The sequence below is a fragment of the Amborella trichopoda genome, chromosome 1 (assembly GCF_054954075.1).
Source record: "Amborella trichopoda isolate Santa Cruz 75 chromosome 1, AtrichopodaSantaCruz75HAP2 v2.0, whole genome shotgun sequence".
Taxonomy (NCBI): Eukaryota; Viridiplantae; Streptophyta; class Magnoliopsida; order Amborellales; family Amborellaceae; genus Amborella; species Amborella trichopoda.
This window is the reverse complement of record NC_142336.1, coordinates 50,537,886-50,560,055: the sequence shown is the minus strand read 5'-3', so window position 1 is coordinate 50,560,055 and position 22,170 is coordinate 50,537,886. Positions and strand designations below refer to the sequence as shown.

At 36.7% G+C, this 22,170-nt stretch overlaps 1 protein-coding gene across 3 annotated transcripts in view; it reads left to right on the top strand.

Annotated features, from left to right (window-relative positions):
- LOC18448917 (zinc ion binding protein) overlaps positions 1-22,170 on the top strand; it is a 40,257-nt gene that overhangs the window by 3,415 nt on the left and 14,672 nt on the right. For 2 of the 3 annotated variants that reach the window (XR_016058536.1, XM_088870840.1), the window contains exons 3-9: positions 2,904-3,090; positions 5,229-5,441; positions 5,556-5,695; positions 5,861-5,956; positions 8,021-8,088; positions 8,495-8,596; positions 8,879-9,017. Coding sequence is in view for 1 of the 3 variants with exons in the window: in XM_088870840.1 (XP_088726966.1) it covers positions 2,904-3,090; positions 5,229-5,441; positions 5,556-5,695; positions 5,861-5,956; positions 8,021-8,088; positions 8,495-8,596; positions 8,879-9,017 (945 nt within the window). In the remaining 2 variants the exon portion in view is untranslated. Of the gene's footprint in view, positions 1-2,903; positions 3,091-5,228; positions 5,442-5,555; positions 5,696-5,860; positions 5,957-8,020; positions 8,089-8,494; positions 8,597-8,878; positions 9,018-22,170 lie in introns of those variants that run through there. The other variant, XM_088870846.1, reaches the window with a different exon arrangement.

The window sequence follows — 22,170 nt, the reverse complement described above, 5'->3', positions numbered from 1 at the left end:
TCAAATCGATCATCTCGACATCAAGATCCATGGATATAAGAAAAAAATGGATTTCAAGTTTTGGAAATAGTGCATCTGTAATGCATTCTTGGAGTGTCAATTTTCAAGATTTTCAAGTTTTCCATGCTCGATCTATACTATTTTTGAAGCTTTAAATTTTATAATTAGATATGAAAATATATTTTAAGGATATCACAAAGATTTCTAGTATTGAAACCACACTTCTTGACACTATTTGAAGGTGCGCACATCTTTGATTGTTTAGAGCCTCGGCTCTATACAAACCTCACCCTTCAGATAATCCGAAGAAACTACTCAAGCAACCAATTCTGGGACCTGGGTTGATTCGGTGGCAACCTTCCTTAAGTATGTATGAGTTATTTAGTGTCAATTAATTCCTATTTTACATTAGGGAAAAGTTTATATAGAGCCTAGTCTCTACACAATCAAATTAGAGCCTACTTCAAAACATTCATTAGAATAGGTCGTTTTGATGGCCGAATTTCATCAAATTAATAATCTCGATATCAAGATGCATGGACATGAGAAAAAAATGAGTTTTAAGTTTTGGAAATAGGGCATCTTGTAACACATTTTTCGACCGTCAATTTTTAAGATTTTTAAGTTTTCATAGATCTGATCGATCTACACTATTTTTTAAGCTTTAAATTTTATAACTAAAGATGAAAATATAATTTAAGGCTATCACAAAACTTTCCGACATTGAAACCGTATTTCTCGACACTATTTGAAGGTGGGCTCAAATTTGATCGTTTAGAGCCTCGGCTCTATACAAACCGCACCCTTTACATTATGATGTTTACGTAGGTCCTGTTTTTGCTAGTGTTATAAGTTTGTTTACACCAGTGATTTAAAAGTCGGCGAGTCGCAACGGTCGCCCGAGTCGGCACGAGAATCGGTATGCCTGATTCCGCTAAAACACATTGGATCACCCGGTTCTAGAGAAAAACCGGCGATTCAGCACAGTAGACTTGCTATATGATGTCATTAATCGCTCGATTTTGATGTGTATGGGCGGTTCTGCTACAGTAATCCATGTGTTAAAATGGGCCAATGATCCTACGGTACACCAAACTCGCCACGTGGCGTTGGCCAAGGGATTCGGCTTGTTTCGCATGTGCTACAACATTGGTTCACGTGTGTTACACGTTAGATGTGCAAGGAAGTATTTATTCGCTTGAATTTACTCTCACCTTTTCAATGTGGGATATTGTGGAGAACAGGTAATAACATGAAACAACAATGTATTTTACTAATTTATTTGGGCTGTTTACATCACACCGTGGCCTGTGGTGTATCGGTTAGCGTGAACGTCATATACATGGAGGTTGGTGGTTCGAGTCTCCACATGGAGCTCGCTTTTGCAACTTTGTTTTTGTCTTATCTTGTCAAATTTTATTTTTTTTATTAAAAAAATAGTAGGTTTTTGTAAAAAGTAATAAAATGTTTTTGTCAAAAAAAAAATATGAAAGGTTCTTATCAATTTCTTTTCTTCTCAATTTTCCTTTTTTTGTCAAAAAGATAAAGGTTTTTGTCAAAAAAATAAAAGGTAATAAAAAGTTCTTCTCCAAAAAAAAAATGTTCTTATAAAAAAAAAGGTAATACAATAAGCATTTCTTGTCACAAAAAAAAGGTTCTTGTTAAAAAAAAAGAAGGTAATAGGACAAACATTTCTTGTCAATAAAAATAAATAAAAGGTTCTTGTCAAAAATAAATAAAAGATAATACAACAAGTATTTATTGTCAAAAAGAAAAAGTTTTTGTCAAAAAAATAAAAGATAATACAACGAGTATTTCTTGTAAAAAATAAAAATAAAAAGTTCAAAAATTGGTACGCGTTTTAATAATTTCTACATTGATAACCAAATCTTTTATTTTGTTTATTAATTTATTTGCATTATAAATTATATTATGTACTATTTTTCTTACAGTTGTCAATAGTATATTTTATGTTAGATGATATTGTAAGATATTTTGAATTTGTTATTATTTGTATAATAAAATAATTATAAAATGTAAAGAACAATTTCAATTTAAGTAATTTTGGATTATAGTTAATTAGGCTGTAATATTTTGGGTTTTTTTTAAATGATTAGGGTTCTCCACCAATTCGAGATTCTGGTGGCCATTTTTTAATCAATTTAAACCATTCTTTATTGTAGTCCATGTATGGTTATATAATTCATCCATGATAATTCAATGATTTTTCTATTGTGTGATGTAAATTTAATGGTTAAAATAAGTTCATACAGGGAAAGAACATCTCAATATTCGTATATTGATGAAAAAAATGAAAGTTAATAATGTAGTATCCCGATTTTTTATTGAATTCCTAAAAAATAACATTTATAATGAATTTTAATAATTTTTTTAGATTTCTTGTAAGGTTGAATCCTACCGACTCGGCCGATTCTCGATCTGGATTGTCGATTCACCGATCCGGATGGGTTTTTGGGGTGCCCGATCCGGGGCACCAATCCGTTTTTTAAACCACTGGTTTACACATATATAACAGGGTTATTGTAGCTTAAAGGGTTTGCCTTCCACATAAAACTGTATCAATGTTTCTGCTCCCCTCCTCCCCCTGCACCAGAACCTACTATTGAAAACCAAATAAAAAATAAGAAAAAAAAAGACCTTTTAGGCTTTTTAACATTTATCTTTGATTGATAGTCTTTGTTCCTTTCTCTTTCTTTTTTATTCAAAGCAGTATGTTTGGACATTTGTATTACATTACTTATTTTTCTTGCTTGTCCGATATTTGTCCAAGCTTTTAGTTGCTTCTCTACCATTCATATAGTTTATTTTGAATTTGATTATTGGCCTGCTTTCCTATTGATTTAAGTCGACTAATATTGGCGAATGGTGATGTCATCTACTAGAATTGGGAGCTTTCCAATGGGCAGTCAGGCACTGGGAGGCATGTCTTTTCAGTGGATACGCTGGAAAGGTATGCATCTAAGGGGCATGGAGCAATTACATGCATGGCTGCAGGAAATAATGCTATTGTTTTGGGAACTAGCAAAGGATGCGTTATTAGACACGATTTTGGAGGTGGTGATTCTTATGGTACGTTTTTACTACCTCACTCGCATTATTTTTTTTTCTTGGTAAAGGATTTGGACTATGCTCGTTGACATATTTTGAATGATGTCGTTTGCTTCTTTTTCGTCAAGGTTGATTTTACTAGGTTATCATTTTAGCATAATAACCAGGCTAGCCCAAGGTTGTTCAGCCATGTATAGTTGATACCTTGAGTCTGAGATTTTCCAATATTACTTGAAGTTAATTGAAATGGCTCGTTCAACTCATATTGATCTGAGGCTTGTTTCCAAACCATACTGAGTTAGCCTCAAATGATCTCAAACTTGGTTTTGATTTGATGCTTCATGTTAAGGCACTGTAAATGGCAAGTATGGTTGTTTTCGCTGTATCAGCTTATTTTGGGTATGGTTCCTGTAATCAGTCATTTCCATCAATTTTACACTAAAAGAGATATGTAGAACTGCCTGGTTTTTCTACCAACCTGTGCAGGTCAGACTGCTTTTCTTTATTTATTTATTATGGGTGCAAGAAAGTAAGCTGCAGTTAGTGCAATCCTTCAAATATGAGGAGGGTCGTACCAGTGGTTTTTTTTTGTGTCTGAAACATGTTTATTTGCTCTCTTTAAACATTGTCCAGGAGGATGGGAAGAGCAACAATGTATAATCATCTTGAGTTTAGGTGTTCGGTACTATTGAGTATGTATTGAGGATTCTAGTACATAGAGAGTGCAATTGTTTCCCATTAGGGAAAGGAATGTGCAAATTGCAGCCAAGGGTATTCTCAACCATGCATATAAATAGCATATCACTTGTACAACTGCTTGCATGAATTCACCTACTGGTTGAATTGCATCCTTTAATTTGCCATATTGTCATCCTAGTAATCTCTCTTACTGAATTTGGTTAGAGATAAGGCTCACCATGATCTACTGGTTTGTGTATTATCTGCTCTTGCAGTCATGCTTATATCTAGGCATTACATATTATGTAGTTTTCAAACTTGAAACTCTTAAAAGTTGTTCACGAGGCAAGTTGTGAGGGGAACAGTGATCTATGTCTGTTATACCCATTATGTACTTATAGTTTGTTGCCCAATGGATGTCATTGTGTTTGAATATAGGCTGATGGGCAAAGATGTGTTACGCATTTGTGTATAACACAGCAAGGGGCGTGTTTGAATATGAAAATTTAGGCTACTCACCCTCATATTATATAAGGTTTTTATCAGTGTTTGGCTACTCAGCTTGAACCCAGAACTCAGTCCTTGGCTGGACCAAGTTACACAGTCAAGTTTGAGTAGACTTGCCTATTGCGCACTGAGGACCTAATGACCTAGACAAATCTCCCTCCCCCCCCCCCTCCCAACCAAAAAAAAAGAAAATAAAAGAAAAGAAATCCTAAAAAGAAATAGGGAAAAAGAGAAATGATAAACAACAGAAAAGAATGTATACAAGATGAGAAAAACTTATAAAAAAAATTAAAATATAGAAAACTGGTTCAATCATATTTTCAGGAAAAATGATAAAAAATTGAAAAATAGAAAAATAATTAAACAACATAAAACCATAGAAATTATAAGCAAAACTAAAAATCAAATATTATATCAAATTATAAATGGAATATAATTTATTATATATTAATTGTATACCCCTCGAGTTGGAGGATTTAAGGTTCGGCACCCTGCTGAGCCCAGGTAACTCGGGTGAGTCTATTGGGCTTGCCCAAGTGGTCAAATACTGGTTTTTTTAAAAAATCAATCCATTGATTTAGTGATTGTTGCCATCACGCAGTCCTATGATTGTCACCATTTCTCTGCTGCATGTTAATCTTCCTGTCATCTAATAGTTTGGAATTTTCATGCACATGGATTCTTCGTATATCCCCAATTGTAGTGAGTGTGCATGTATTTGTCACTGAAGATGGACCGTATTTCATCTTAAACATATTTGATAGGTAGGTTGGCATGCATTTGAGCTAGTTATTGTATTCTAGATTTGTCTTCATTGCCATTTTTCAAAATGGCATGAAGCAAGTGCTCCTGCCTTTATGTCTTCTTACTCCTCTATTTACAGTTTGCAGTACTATTGTCTTTTTCTTGCCAATGTGAGTTTTATATTCTGTATCCTTGTAGTGATATTTATTTTCTATTTTCCTCTACTGCAGAACTTGACCTTTCTGTTAGTAAAACTGGTGATCAGCCTGTACACAGAGTTTTTGTGGACCCTAGTGGCTGGCATTGTTTGGCTACAGTCTTGACCAGTGGAGGAGCTGAGACATTCTACATGCATGCAAAGTGGCAAAAGCCTAGAATTTTAAACAAATTGAAGGGCCTTGTGGTGAATACTGTCGCCTGGAACAGGCAACAAATAAATGAAGGTTTCTAGGAAAGCTTATGTTTTCTAGATTTCTTTAGCTTATACATTATCTGGCAAGGGAAACTCATAGGTCTTCACATTGCTTTTTTCTTTCTTTGATTTATTTTATACCCAGCTACTACAGGGGAAACCATTCTTGGTACAGCCAATGGCCAACTTCATGAGATTTTTATGGAGGAAAGGGATAAAAAAGAGAAGTATATTCGGTTGCTTTTTGAACTAAGTGAGCGTCAGGAAGCCTTCATGGGTTTGCAGGTACTATACAATGTAAACTACATTTTCACATGGTATTTATCATCATGATGCATACATAAGCATTTGATTTTTTCTTGTTAAACTACTCTTTCTTTCATTGGTTTTCTGTGATGGCATTTTTTATTTCGTTAATGAAACGAGATTCTCTCTTTTACTTTTTCACAGATGGAAACAACAAGTTTGAGCAGTGGGACTAGGTATTATGTGATGGCTGTTACTCCTACCCGGCTTTTTCAATTTATGGGCATAGGATCATTGGATGTAAGTTTGCATTAATTATACCAAGCCATGCTTTTTACCATGTTACTAACGTATTTGAATTCCAGCTTTTCTGATTTTTGGTCCTATTTGGACATTATGACAGTATGCTACTGGTGCTTTCGAATCATATAATATTGGACTATTTACTAATATTGTTTGCATAGCTTCTGGAATCTCCTATCCAGAGTTAGTAGGTTGTTTCGTGGGCAATAAGTTTGTATCTGATGATATTATTAACTGCCATATTGGTTTCTTATCAAATCTGGGTTGACCTGGCCAAGTAAGGTCTGTCTGATCAATGTCAGAATTGATTTAAACAAGTGAAGTTGATTTTGCTTGGGGCTCTGGATTTAACTCACTGTGAGAGACATTGATATTAACCTTAGCTATTACTGTAGTGTCTTGGTCTTCATCAGCATTTCTCTTCATGTATTTCTATTTATAGTCTGATGGGTGAGCTTTCCCGTACCGAGTTGTCTATTTCCTTCCTTTTTGTCTATTTGATTATCTAGATCCTTTCTTTTTTTACTACAGTAGGCTTGATTTCTTCACAGAGGTCATTGAATCATCAGAAAACTGATTCTCCATCTCTTTCAAAGGATCTGATCCTTTTGTCTTGTGCAAAAATGCTAAAGGCATATTTGTATTGACCACCATATGGTATTTCTACTATTTTTTGACCCCTCTCATGTGGGAATTACTACCGCAAATTGAGTAATGTCACGTTTTGAGCCCCACTTGGGTATAGAATGCTGCCAAGCAGTGGTTTTTGATAATATACAAAGATAAAAAGGAAAAACAGAAAAAATAGGCTTGCCTTTCCCTTGTTCTATAATTGTAGTAGAAAGAATAGCCATGGGGTGGCCACCTAGACTCTCCCCAAATGCACATGCAAGGTTTGTCAAGCTAAGGTTAGACGGCCAATCAGATGGGTCATCCAGGGTCACTACAATATTTTATAATGTTGGTAATTCTCTAAGATCTTTTAAGTATTTCAATGGCTTGGTCCTTGGATTAATAACAATTTTTATTTTTATTTTTTTGAGTAATCCTTGGTTATTGTGAATGGTGACTTGGAATTTAAGTTTTCTATTAGATGGGATGTATCAGTCATAGTAGTGGGGCTTGGTTTTGGGAGTTGAGGATTTTCCCTACCTTTTTTGCCATTATTATTGAGGGTCTAGATTAGATTGAATCAGAGATCAAGATTTTATGGGAGCTTTAGTATTAATTGGTGGATTATGTGTACATGTGCACAGGAGTTTTTGGGGGAAAAGAAAGATCTAGTAAAAGAAGAAAGAGGTTCAACTCCTTTGGTTGAAAGTACCTTGTTGAGTGTTTCACCTTCTTCTTAGTTATTGAGGGTCTAGATTAGATTGAATCAAAGATCAATATTTTGTGGGAGCTTTAGTATTAATTGGGGGATTATGTGTACATGTGCATGAGCGAGTTTGGGGAAAAGAAAAAGATCTAGGTCTTCTTCCTCCTCCTCGTTCCTCTTCTTAATTTTCAAGTTTCTAGGTGCTAGTTCTGTATACCGTAGGTCTTCTCCTTTTTCCTTCTTCTTTCTTCTTCTTCTTCTTGGTTATAGTTTTTTAAACTGTACTTCTTCTTCTTCGTAGTTATAGTTACTCAAACTGTTATTAATCTTACCTAAATCATAACTGGTGTCATCAGGTTTCTAAGTGTTACTTCTGTATGGTGTAGGTTTGATTTGCTGCCTATGCTGATGTTCTGAGCATTTTAGGCAATATAATAATTCCTTAAGTAGTTGTTATTACTCACTGTTATAATACTTTTTATTGTAAAAAGAAGCACCAGAACCAACCTGAATCCAACCTAAATTATAACTGGTATTCTCAAGTTTCTAAGTGTTACTTCTGTATATCGTAGGTTGTATTTTCGGCCTATGATGATCGTTCTGGGCATTTGCTTAAGTTGTTTTAATTACTCAAACTGTTATTATATTTTTATTTTAAAAAACAGCACCATGACTAACCTGAATCCAACCTAAATCATGGCCAGTATTGTCAAGATTCTAAGTGTTTATTCTGTATATTGTAGGTTGTGTTTGCTGCCTATGCTGATCGTTCTGGGCATTTTATGGAGATTCCTTGGGAAATACCCAACAGGCAAGAGCTTCTTTTCATGATCACGTGAAATAGAAAGGATTGCGTATCTTATGTAGATATAGAGGGTCGCGTAACTGATGTTTATCTTTTATGAATTATCTCTATTAATCTTCTAAGGGAAATAAAGACAGGAATTTTCATGAGTTACAATGGTTAATGCCCATGGGACTTGGAAACATCACTTGTCTACAAAGAAGCTATGCTCTAAAAGTATCTTGTGGTGATTCAGTGCCATCTTTGGCTATACCATATTGGGTTTTCCAGTTGCTTCTATAGCATGTAAACAGTTCGTTTGTTGTTGCGTATTTCATCCTGGATCCACGCGAATTTGTCAATTGGGTTATTCAGGCTTTCAAATTTTTTCAATCCAAAACTGAATTTGATCCTTCTGGTGCCCAATATGCAGCGAACTTCACTTCTTTATCAGGCAAAGAAGAGCTGTGCATTTCGCATGGCTTTCTGGAGCTGGTATTTACCATGGTGACCTAAATTTTGGCACAAAACACAGGTAATCTCTTCTATCTTAATGTTGATACAAATTTGTCAAGTATGTGTTTTAAAGTTCATTTGGGATGTACCTATTGGCATTTTCTAACATTTGTAAGTTTTTAAGCTGAATTTGATTTTACCACTTGCTGGTGTGGTTGGTTGTTACACTAGTCTGAAACATTACTCTGAAACTTTTTGTTGTTTTTTCCTTTTCATTGTATATCCATGACTTTTATTTTCCTCAAAAGAATTAATTTGCTTCCCTCATGGTACTGTTGTACATATCAACTATCCGTTCAAGCAATGGAGATGAAAACTTTGTTGAAAACAAGGCCCTATTGGATTATTCAAAATTAGGTGAAGCTGGAGAAGCTGTTATTCCTCGCTCTTTTACCTTAACAGAGTTTCATTTTCTAGTTCTTATTGGAGATAAGGTTAAGGTATGGATGTACATCCCTTTGTTATGACTAATCATTCTTTCTTATTTTCGCTTTCAGTCACTTCTCCATGAGAACGTCTATGAGTGTGATGATATTGTGCTGGTTTATTGATTATCAGTATTACCAAATGTGGGATGCATATTCAATGCATTGGGAGGGCGCCGATGCACTCTGTGGCTTGATGTGGTCCTGGTGCGGGTGCGTCCCCTCCAATACGGTCAATAAATATAAAAAGGTTTTGAAAAGATTATATAGAGTATAAGAATACAAAGAGTATGTGAATATTTGAGGTATGTGATAGTCTGCATTTTAATTTAATATTTATCTAACATATCCGCTGTCCTAGTTGCTAATTGGTTGATAACATGATAAAGAGTAACAAAGTTTGTTGTCTCAATTCTCTATTAGTCTAATGCAATTAACATGCAAAATAAATTAATACATCCCATTGGCTAAAGTAAATAAAGGGAAATTTATCAAGAAACACCAATTTTTTTACAATTTAACAGTTTCCCCTTTTTCAGCCATCCCAACTTATGGTCATGTGTAATTTAATGGGTATTGTGGAATTAAATCAAAAGATATGGGTAAAATGTTAAATAGTTGGTCCATTAGGTGCATTTTGATGAGTTTTCCTTGAATAAAACATATAGCAAGTGACGAACCAAACACTTAAAAAACATATTAGCATCCAAGTACCGCGACCTAAACACAACTTTCTTTCATAGGAATTCCAATTGCTGAACGCGAGATAACACCATTACTCAAATCAAGGTGGGTAAATCCACCCTGGATCATCCACATTTGGTGGAATATGCTATCACCACCTTTTCTCAGCGCCCTCTGATCCTAAGCCAAGAATGGGAAACCCTTCCTTCCTGGCCATTCCTCCAGACAAGGGCAATCTCGCTGGAACGCCCTTTCAATGAAGAAGAAATCTTCAAGGCCACAAAAGAACTTGGCCATGACCGCGCACCTAGTCCCGACAGCTTTCCGGTTGCCTTATTCAAAAACTTTTGGAAGTCGCTTCGACCTGCCATTCTTGCTTTTTTTGGAAGAATTTCATGTGAGAGGCATCATTCACAAAGCGATGAATGCAACTTTCATTGCACTGGTTCCTACAATTGAAGGGGCCAAAGAAATCAAGGACTTCCGACCTATAAGCCTTATAAATAGCTCCTATAAGATTCTCTCCAAAGTCCTAGCCTCAAGACTTAGAGAGTTCTTGGCTGGGTTATATCCCCTCACCAAGGGGCCTTTGTCAAAGACTGCCAAATTCTGGATGGGGCTTTAGTAGCCCACAAGTGTATACACTCGAGACATCTTTCCAAAATACCGAGGGATCATAATCAAGCTAGATTGGGAGAAAGCCTACAACTGAGTTGATTGGGATATCCTCGATGAGACCTTTTGGAGAATGGCTTTTGGGCTCGATGGAGGAAGTGGGTCAAAGGTTGCATTTCCAATCCCGATTTCTCGGCCCTCATCAACGTTTCACTGAAAGGCTTATTTTCGTCCTCTAGGGGACTTAGACAAGGAGATTCATTGTATCCATTCCTCTTTGCTGTGGTGGGCGACGTCTTCATTCAGTCTATAGGCAAACTCTATAGAGGTCTTATTGAAGGCTTCAATATTGGGAATGGGGGTCCTATCATTTCACATTTCAGTATGCAGACAACACCCTTATCTTCTGTGGGGCAAATCAGCAGCAGGTCGACACTTTACTCCTGTTCCTGAATGTTTCGAGATGATTACTGGTTTTCAAGTAAATATGTCGAAAACTAAATTGATGGGGGTGTCTGCCAATACCCAAACTATCAACAACCTTGCTAGTCGATGGGGATGCGAGGTTGATACCTTACCATCCACCTATCTAGTTCTGCCCCTCTGCATTGATAAGCCTAAAGCCCGTCAATGGGGCCACATTATACATAAATTCGATCGTAGGCTGGCCGGTTGGAAAGATGGGTTCCTTTCATCGGGGGGGTAGAGTAACCCTTATCAAAGCAATGCTGTACAGCATCCCTATCTTCCAAATGTCCTTGTTCATTGAAGGTGGCCAACTGATTGGAGCAACTTATGCATAACTTCTTATGGTTGGGCCAAGGAAGCAATAGGAAATTTCACCTCATTGCCTGAGACAGGGTTTGCCTACCCAAAAAAGTCAGAGGATTGGGTATTCGCAGTCTCAAAACAAACAATCTCACACTTCTTTGCAAGTGGTGGCGGCTACTCAAGAGAACCATCTTTGGAAAGATGTCTTCCACCACAAATACCATCTTCATCCTTCTGACTGGCTACCACTTTGTCGGGTGGGCAGTTGACCCTCTGGGGCATGGAAATCGATTATGTACATTCTACAGCCTCTCACAATTCTGAGACAACATCAGATTCAGGCATCGAACTGGTAATTGAGTCGAGTTTTGGCTGGACGTTTGGATTGTTTGAGCACTACCTTCAAAGAGAGGTTGCCCGATCTCTTTCTCTTTGAGCACAATGGCCAGGCTTCCGTGGCTGATATCTTCGAATCCACAGGATACACCAGGGTTTGGAGCCCAAACTTTAGGAGGCCTGTGGCTGAATACGAATTGCAAGTATTCCTAGAGCTATCCTCCCTAATGCAATCAATCTTCCTCCCCTTGAAGGGAGAGGATAAAATGGTCTGGGTACCTGCTGCCTCTGTCCACTTCATGGTATCATCCTTCTACAAGAGGATCCAATTGGGGCCTACCTTCCTTGCTTCGCCTCCCTCTATCTCCTCCGAAGCTTGGTTCTCTTTCGTTCCCCAAAAATACAAGTCTTCCGCTGGATAGCTCTGGCTGAGAGGCACGTACCATTGACCAATTTCAGAGAAGGGGAATACCAATCCTGAACAGGTGCGTCATGTGCCTTGATGACGAGGAGACCAATTCCCATATTTTTATCCATTGCAAATGTGCAAGAGAACTGTGGGGGGACTTTCTGCAGCAGTTCAATTGGTCCTGGATTACCCCAAGGACTGTCCCCCATATTTTCAGCTCCCCATAATGTCTCCCACGGGCAAAGTTGGGCATTCTCCTGTGGAAGGCTTCTGTTGCTGCCACTTTATGAGTCATTTGGACCGAACGTAATGGCAGAACTTTCAGAGGTGAATTTGCCACACTCAAGTCCCTCAAAAACAGGATCATGGAATCTGTGATCTTTTGGGCTTTAAACAACCCCACTTTCAAATCCTTTTCCCACAGAGACTTCCACCAGAACTGGCAGGTCCTGCTTTTCCTTAAACCGCCCCGCTCTCTCGAACTTCTTTGTGGCAAACCCCCGTCCCGGGACACACCAAATTCAACTTCGATGGATACTCCTTAGGCAACCCTGACCCGGCCGTCATAGGGGGCATTTTTTGCAATCACGAAGGAAGGACCCTATTTTCCTAATCAAAACACATCGCCCACACTGACTTGAGCACACCTGAGACCCTCGCCGTGTTAGGTGGTCTCAGAAATTTTGTCCACAGTGGGGTAACAACTTAATCATGGAGGGGGATTCCATGAACGTCGTCTCATGGGCTTCAGGCTCCACAGATTACCCGTGGAGACCGGCAACCTTTTGCGACGAAATAGCTCATATTTGTAGGGCTATTCACGTCACTTGGCGACGACACACATGGCGCGAAGCAAACTCTGCAGCTGATCAACTGGCCAAAGACGGAGCCAGAGGAGTAAGTGACATCCCGGGAATCTCCCATGCCCACACTCAAGCATAGTTCTACTGATTTTCTGGCTGTGAATGCATAGCTTTCGGGGTTTTTGTATCCCCCAGTTTTTTGGCTGTACATGCATATCTTTTGTGTTTTTCTTGTGTAAAGCACCCCTTTAGGGGTTCTTGTACATTTCACCCACCCTGTGGGTGAAAATTTTAACATCTTGTAAATCACTTAGCCAAAAACCAAATGGCAAGTAGTCGTGAAATAGCATCTAAAAACCCAAGTGATTCACGATACGTAACATCTTACTTGGTTAATCTTTGCCTGATATCCTTCAAAACAATGCACAAAACAAACTCAAATGGTCACAAAAAATCTTCAAAATTTCTTGATTTATTAGGATTTGATAAAAAAATTGAGTAGAAATTTCTACAATCCGTGAAAATGGTTCTATGGAGTTTTTTTTTTATTCTATTAATAGCAAGAGTGAGAAATTAAAAAAATAAAATAAATCTCAGTTGTCTTTCCTTGTGCCAGTTATCTTTCTCTGCCTAGTCTGTATCAAAATTCCAAAAATAGAGTATTGTTATCTTCCCTTGTCTCAGTTATCTTTCTTTGTCTAGTGTGTATCAAAAATGCCAAATTTCTGTGTATCTTCCTTTGTGTTCTTTTGCATCAAATTTTCCCACAGGTGTCTAGTCTTTAGAGCCACAGGTGTGCTTGTTCCCTCTTTTCTTCCTACAATTTTATCTTTCTACTATAGGTATAAATCTTTTATAAGCTTTTAGAGTTCTTTTCTGTCAGCAGACATTGGTGGGATTTAGTGTATCTTATGTTTAGTGTGTCTCTTTTTCAAAAACGGCCCACTACAACCACAACTTTGTTCCTTTGGAAAACAAATGCTACTTTCAGTAATTAAGTCAGTTACCCAGAAAAAACAATTTAATCAGAAATTCCATTTAGAGTGGCACGATGGAGAGTATTCAATATTTTGAATATGAACCTGAGAAATTTTCTGTTTACTGTGTTTGCCCCCAATATATTTGGAAGCAATGAAACAAGGCATTTGCTTCCTGATAAAATTCTTGAAGAAAACTATCATAGTCAGGAAATTAAAGGAACATCTAAGTGGAAAGCTGATATATTTCCTATTGATGAGATTGATCAATGGGTTCACATATTTTTTGATCTTGAAAAAGAGGGAAAATTCCTTAAATTGGCCCATGTTGAAGAATCAAACTATCGGGATTGGTATACACCAGTTTGCGACCCATTTATCCAATTCCGTTTGTTGCTTGTCCATATGAAAATGAATTGGAAGATTGGGAGTTCTTTAAAGCTTTAGTCCCTGTCAAAGAAAAAGTTCTAAATGAGCTTTGGTCTGAATCTGAAGATGTTGATGAGGAGATGGCTGATTTCAGCCACCTAGATTTGATGAAAGTCATGATGAAGAAGAAAATACCCAAGAAGAAGAAAATTCAAATCCTCAAATAAAAATGGTCAGACCCAGGTATTTCTCTGCAACATGCTTTGATATTTTAGTAATCTTCCCAAACAATCCAAATTCTTTAAATAGGACAGTGTTGTTGTTCTCCTTTATTTTAGAACAAGAAGATATTGTCGATAGTTATGGTAATAAAATATTCCTGAAGTCAAAAAATAAGATTAGTATAATCTTCCTTTACTTGAGTCTAGATTTTTAAAATCTATTAGACAAACAGAAGTGAATTTACATGTAAAAGGTAAAGGTATTTGTCTAGCCTTTTTACCATTCTTTGAAAAGTCAGATTGATATTGTTGTACGTTCCCATTTCAACTATGATCTAGGTGTTGTATATTAGTTTCCTTATTAGATACCAGACCTTAGGAATGGAAAAAGCTTTGTTCTGTTAGTTCAGAGCATTTCTAGATAAATATGGTTTTTATTATGTGCATCCCAATTTTCTTTGAAGTTCAAATGATGTGTTTATTACTAAAGCTTTAATGATTTGTATAGAAATAAAAGGTATAAATTTGCTTCCAGGGTCCATATATGCTACCATATTGTCTAGATGTATTTTTCATCTAACTAAATCTGCAGTCAGTTGTTCAAAATTAGATTATGTAGTTAGGTTTCCAAGATATCCAAGTTATGTACAGGAATTAGGAAGCACTGTAAATACAGAAACTGTATAAGATGTTTTCCAACTATTTTTGGGCATTTTGAGTCCCATAAATTTCAAAAGGAAAAACATGAGTTTAAATTATTTCCAAAACGTGCATACAGGTGTCCTATTCATTTTTGTTCTGTTTCTCTTAAACCTGTGTATCGATATCAATGTTTTTCTGTAGACCCAGTTTAGGTCTACCTCCTATTTTCCCAACTATCCAAATTGAGCCTCCTCTGAGAGAAACTTTGGAGTCCCTAAATAGAGAAGCTACCTAGATTGCTCAAAGCAGATTGATGAATGCTCTAAAATCAAAAGAAGAGAACAGTCGACAGTATATATTGGATGGAGATTGGCCACCAAAAATATCCTATTCCGCAATATGCCCACGCAATTGGAAGAAGCTGACAGTCCAAAATGGAGCACGTACTAATCACCTCATTTATGATATTAGCTCAGAAAAAACCCAGAAAGATGAAGTGAGACAGCTAAATTAGTTACTTCATTGGACCACTTCTGTTGAAAAGCATACTTCAGCCATGAAATCCTAGCTCAAAGAAATAAAAAAGATTTTCGATATATTGGCTGTAAAGAAAAAGGAGATAACAAGTAAGAAGAAGGAAGAAGAAATAAGAAGAAGCAAGAAGAAATATTTATGAAACCATTTAAAATTATTTGATAATCGGGAAGCATATAAGAAAAAGAACGTGGTTGAGTCCTTGAAATTATCTAATTTCCCTTAAAGAAATCTGCCCAATATGGAGAAGTTTGTGATGAATTTTGTGGTATTGGATAAACCTTGATGATGAGAGCTACCCCCTGAAAAATATGGTATGAGGGATATTGGAATTGATATTCCCATTTTAAGCATTGATAACATATCTCCAAACAAAGCCATACACGAAATTGTTTCTTGGATTTATAATTGTACTCTAGTTCAAGCAGTCAAGTGATGGACAACTGATGATATGGTTACACAAGCAATAGGACTATTACAAGGTAAAGCCATATACTGGTGGGAGCATCTGACTGATACAAAAAATATGGCAATAGCAGATATAGGCCTATCTCAGTTGGGGTCTATATTAGTTGCTGAATTCGGTATGAAAGCTTCACCTAAGAATTACATTCATTCCGTTTTTGTCCGAGAAAACATGAAATATCAGAAAAATGGACAGTAGAATGTACTAGGAGGTTCAGGAGTTAAAAGAAGAAGTTCAGAAGTTGCCGCCTCCATCTTCTGTCTATTGTGGATCATTTATTCTTCCAACAGATGCTTACTTAGATGCTTGGCCAACAGTTTTATTAAAAAAAGATGGCAGAGAAGAAAAAATATGCTCATATGCGAGTGGCCAATTGAACCATTGGCCAACAAAAAAAAAAAAAAAAGGCTGCACTAAGGGGCATAGAGATATTGTGTTTTAGCCTAATTGGGGAAAGTTTCATATTAAGAACAGACTCTTCCTATCTGGTTAGTATTATGAAATAGAAAATGATAAATAGCCCGAAACTACAATGCTGTGCATGATGGCAAATCTCAGAACGGTACCTAAAACAGAAGATTGGCCTAATTATTCTTTAGAAACACTTTTTGCTAGACAAATATCCTGCCAAAAAATAAGAAGAATGTTTCCTACAATCCATTAAGAACCAGGACATTATAGAAGAATGTTTCCTACAAGCCATTCAGAAACAGGAAATTATCCTTATGTGGACTGTTTTCTTACATTTGCTGGAAGGATAAGTATTATAGTAAATAATAAATAATTTAAGATGGCTATATTTAGAATCCAAAATCATTTCATGGCTTATTCAAAAGCAAGTCCTTGACGATTTAATTTTGTTCGGAAGACAGTTATATGCTAATAAGTCGGCCAGGGGTTTCCTTGATAAACCTCTGGGATATGACTGCTGGGAAGATGACCTTTGCTATTATTTCCAGTGAATTAATTTTGTAAAAGAGAGCATCACCTGAAGATATAGGGATGTCTTAATCGATCAAGAGCTGGTGGAACAAAAGCCACCAAAAACTAAAGAGTTATTGGGAATATTCTATTAGCAACTGCAAGGTTTTAGTCTCTGCAAAAAAAAGAGAAGGATTCTGTATACTTCATAAGGAGAAATATTGGAAATTACTAGAGTCTGATGATGACAAAAAAGTTTTTGATTTTGTAAAAGTCATGATGCAAATCACATATGGGAAGTTGAAGAATTAGGCTGATTGAAATAATTCTTTTGTTTATTAAATAAATTATTTTCAAGGGCATGGATGTAATTTTTTTATTTGTTTATGGCTGATTTATGACTTGAGGCATGAAAGGGGTTAAAAAGGGATATAATTTAATGTGATGGGTAGGATGGAGCTCTCCTTTTTTTAGGATTAATGTGGCCCTTTAGTTGGTTAGGACTTTCTTTATTAGCTTATATTGGGAGTTGTGTGGGATAGAGAATTAATGAGATTAACATGAGTTAAAAGGGGGAAGTCCTATTTTAGTGGGCATGGAGGAGGAGCTCTGAATTTTGTTTCAAATTTCAGGGCTTAGGCTTGACATTCAATGAACTGACTTTTGCTAGCTTCTTGTTGGCATTCGCAGCTTTTGTCATTCTTGAACATGTAAACCAAGCCCACGCTTTCATGCTAAATTGGAGACCTCAAACGGCTTTGAATCAGAGAAAGAAGACACGCCTGTATACATAAGCCTAAGTTGCAGTTTCACTAATATTTTGCACCCTGCTATCAGTTGTGAGGCCATATCTTTCTTCCTTGCACTTAAAGGATGTAATCAGCTGAGCCTTGAAGATGTAGTCATAGCAACTGCCAGGTTCTTGGGTTCTTGGGCACACTAGATGAAATATTTGTCGAACTTGCTAATGTTTATGCAGTAGCGGTTTTGCCATTAGCTATGGGCATTGTCATCAAACATGAACCGCGTCCTAAAAGATTTTTGGGGATTAGTAAAGTTCGGTGCTGAAATCCTGTAGTCAGTTACTATTTGATTATTTCCAGGTTAAATCTTTCTAGACCGGACATGGGAGAAAGCTTTTTCGGTCAGGAATCAAAATTCTTCGGTGGAAAAAAATGCTTCTTCTTTAGCAAGGACAGTCGATTTTGAACTCCCAGTCAACAATGCATTTCTTGCCAAACATGCCAAATGGGCAACCATAATAGACACACCCAAAGTGTTTAGTCTCATGCTTCTCAATGAACAATTGCGTGGAGATGTAGGGCTTCACCATTGGCTAAGGGAGGATGATGATGCAACATCAAAAACCCGAGACAAGTTTTTTCAATACCGGGGAGTATAATGCAAATCGCATCCGAGAGGTTGAAGAATTAGGCTAATCGAAATATTTATTCTTTTTTTTTTTAAATTATTTTTCAGGGGCGTGGCATAAAAGGGGTTAAAAAGGGTTTTAATTTAATGCGGTAGGATGGAGCTCTGTTATTTTTAGGATTAATTTTATTTGGTTAGGACTTTCTTTATTAGCTTAAGGTTAGGAATTATGTGGGATGGAGAATTGATGAGATCAACGTGAGTTAAAAGGGTGATGTCCTGTTTTAGTGGGCTTGAGATATTTATTGAGAGATTGTTATGGGGGCTCACGTTGGGTTGGGAGAGGGAGAGATTTGGTTCAGATTTGAGAGATCACTTGAATTGCAGAAGGCCGGGGGGAGGGGAGAGAGAGAGAGAGATAAAGAGAGAGAGACGTGGAGGGAGATGCTCGTGTATGTTTTGGAATTGGACATTTTTGTGTAGAGTTTTTCTAAGAAACACGAGAGCTTCTTCTCCCAGTGGCTTCATTTATAACCATAGTCATTCTCTTTTTGTTATTGATTATATATTTGTTTGAGGATTGAAAAGAGGGTGGATTTAATTTCCCACCTTTCTTTCGCATTAAGTAGGATTCTCTTGGATTTTGCTTTTGTAAGATTGGGGTGACATCCCACTTTTTGTAAAGCTCCTCTACTTTTTCTTTTTTGCTTTTGTAAAAGTTGGGCAATGTGTCGCACTTTGTTATCTTTTATTTTATATAAACTAGATAGTAGGTAATATTTCTCTTTTTTTTTCGCCCACGGTTTTTAAACCACCTCTAGTATGTAAAGTTGGTTGCGCCTTGTAAAGTCAATAATTATGTCACTCTTATTTAGAGAATTCAAGAGTGAAATCTAAGTTGTGCCTTGAGGATATGGGTATTGAGAGACACTCAGTTTCTTAAGTGACCCTACCTAACCCTGTCCTAGTGCATCAATCTGAGTAACAATTTATTTTTAATTTTGCATTTAATGCACATGTGTTTCGAAAGCTAGTCTGTTCGAGAGGCTGAATAAGCATAAAAAAACCCTCCGGATAGACGTGGACAGTTTCCCAAAGTCCTCATCTATTTAATCTAGAGAAGCTCATTAGGTTTCTAGTCCCTTGGCGCAACTCCTTTCTAGGTGGCTCTACATCCTCTAACCTCATGTTGTTCTGTCTTCCTCTAAAAGGAAAAAAAAAGATCTGCTACCTTTCCTTATCTCGGTTATCTTTCTATCTAGTTTGTATAAAAAACTCTCAATTATCTTTCCTTGCCTCAGTTATCTTTCTTTGTCTCGTCTTTGTAATTCTAGGAAATAGAGGCTTGTTATCTTTCCTTGCCCCAATTATCTATCTTTGTCTAGTCTGTCTTAAAAATACCAAATTCTCTGTCTAGTCTATACATTAAAAATTCAGAATGTCTTTCCTTGATCTGTGTATTTTCCCCTGAATTTTTGTTTGTTTTCATTTTAAATGATGGGGAAATTCTTGGAACAATGTATTTTTTCTCTTTCTATAGTAAAATTACCAGATTTTTAAAAATGGTATAAGGGCCAATCTCATCCATGCTTATAGAGCCTAAAGGCCCACAGCGAGCTTGATAACCATCATCATCATCATCATCATAGCCTTTTTCCAATTAATTGGGGTCGGCTACACAAATCCTAGTTTGCCATTCTGCTCTGTTAAAGGCCATACCCTCAATGAGGCTATAAGTTCCCATATCTTTCTGAACTACTTCCAACCACGTTCTTTTGGGCCTTCCCTTTGCCCTTTGAAGTCATTCTATTGGAATTAACTCGCGTCTTCTAAAAAGTGTTGCACTTGGTCGGCGCCACACATGGCCAACCTACCTAAGTCTACTCTCTCATTTTATTGTCTATTGGTGCCATACTTAAATTCTCCCAAATAGATTCATTTCAAATTCTATCCCTTCTTGTCTTGCCACTCATCCATCTCAACATCCTCATCTCCGCTACTATCATTCTATGGGTATATTGTTTTTTGTTCGTCCAACATTCAGCCCCATAGAGCAAAGCTAGTCTTACAGCTAAACTATAGAACTTGCCCTTCAGCTTCATTTGTATGCGGCAATCACATAAAATGCTAATTGCACATCTCCACTTCGCCCGTCCAGCTCTAATTCTGTGTGCGACATCTTCCTCAAGCTCTCCATTTTTCTGGATTATCGACCTAAGATATCACAAAGTGCGGTCTTTTTTGTACTTCCTGGCCGTCAATCTTAACTACTTCCTCGTCTCTACTCCTATTATTACTAAACTTGCATTCCATATGTTCTGTCTTAGTCGGACTAATTTTAAAACCTTGGATTCTAGAGTATCCATCCAAAGTTCTAACTTTGTGTAGATGCTATTTCGGGTCTCATCGATGAAAATTATGTCCTCTGCGAACAACATTCACCACGGTACCTCATCTTGTAGGTGCCTAGTTAAGTCGTTCATAACTAAGATAAAGAGGTACGGGCTCAAGCTGATCCTTGATGTAGACCTATTGTCATTGAAAACTCGCTCGTCTCTCCACTAGTTGTTTGTGCACTAGTTAACGCGCCATTGTACATATCTCTCATCAAGTCGTTGTAGTGTCTGGAAACTCATTTGTTTTCCAACACTTGCCAAATCAAATCTCGAGGTACTTTATCATAAGCTTTCTTTAGATCAATAAAGACCATGTGGAGGTCTTTTCCTTTCTCCTTAAACTTCTCAATCAGTCGCTTAAGTAGGAAAATAGCTTCAGTTGTTGACCTTCCTGGCATAAAACCAAATTGGTTTTTAGATACACTTGTTTTATGCCTCAGTCGTTGCTTAATTACTCTCTCCCAGAGCTTTATAGTATGGCTCATAAGCTTGATCACTCGATAGTTCGCACAATTTTGTATGTCTCATATGTTCTTGTAAATAGGTGCCACAATACTTTTCCTCCATTCAGCTGGCATTTATATTTTTTTGTTCTCAACACCTTATTGAACAGCTTCGTCAGCCAGTCGATGCCAATCTCCCCCATGCACTTTCAAACCTCTATCGGTATACCATATGGTCCTAAAGTCTTTCCTATCTTCATCCTTTTCAAAGCTTCTTTCACTTTCGACATCTTAATCCTATGAATGTATCTATGACCTCCGCCCTCATTCGTACCACCAGTTTCTTCTACCGCTATGTTCCCATTGTATTCGTCATTTAATAATTTTTGAAAAATAAACTCTCCACCTTTTGTTGATCTCGTCATCTTTAACCAAGACCCTTTGATCATCACTCTTAATGAATTCAATATGATTTAGTTCCCTACACTTTTTCTCTCATTAATTTCATTAATTTGAACAAAATTTGCTGTAATGATTTTATCACTAATTTTCAATGGAACATTCAAGGCAAATTTTGTTAGTTTTCGCCTTCCATTCATGGTTTCGACTTTCTCTCCTTAGGGATATTTTATCCATTTTTTTTTTGTTCTTTGACACAAAAATTTATATTATCATGTCTCTAAAAATAGCTCAATATTTCTCCGATTTTCTTCAATAGGTATTTTAGCAGGTACTAGTAACAGATTTTGAGTGTATACCATTTTTTTTATTTGATAAACATGGTCTTCTGAATGGCCAATTTCTTCAGGTTTTATCCAATAGCTTCCGAAAATCCCCTTTGTTGTCAGTTTTAAAACTTTTCTGTATATTTTTGAATTTTCAGTTCATCTGAAAAGACAAACAACTGGTCATCTGAATTAGATAGAGAGCTAGGACAGCTTGTACCTTCAATTATTTGTAGGAGCTAGAAGTTTCATTAGGAGAAATCCACCATTGATTTACTTTTTAGGAGGAAATCTTAAGACCATATTGACATTTAAGGGAACAATTTTATTGGTTTCCACCGAAGATTCTTGATCTTCTTTGTAAGGGGGCCAAGACTTCACATTAATTTCCTCTTTATCCCAAAATGTATGTTGTAAAGTAAGTTCTTAGTTACACGGATTCATTTTGAACAAGAAAATTAAATATGGAAGGAAAACGCACTAAA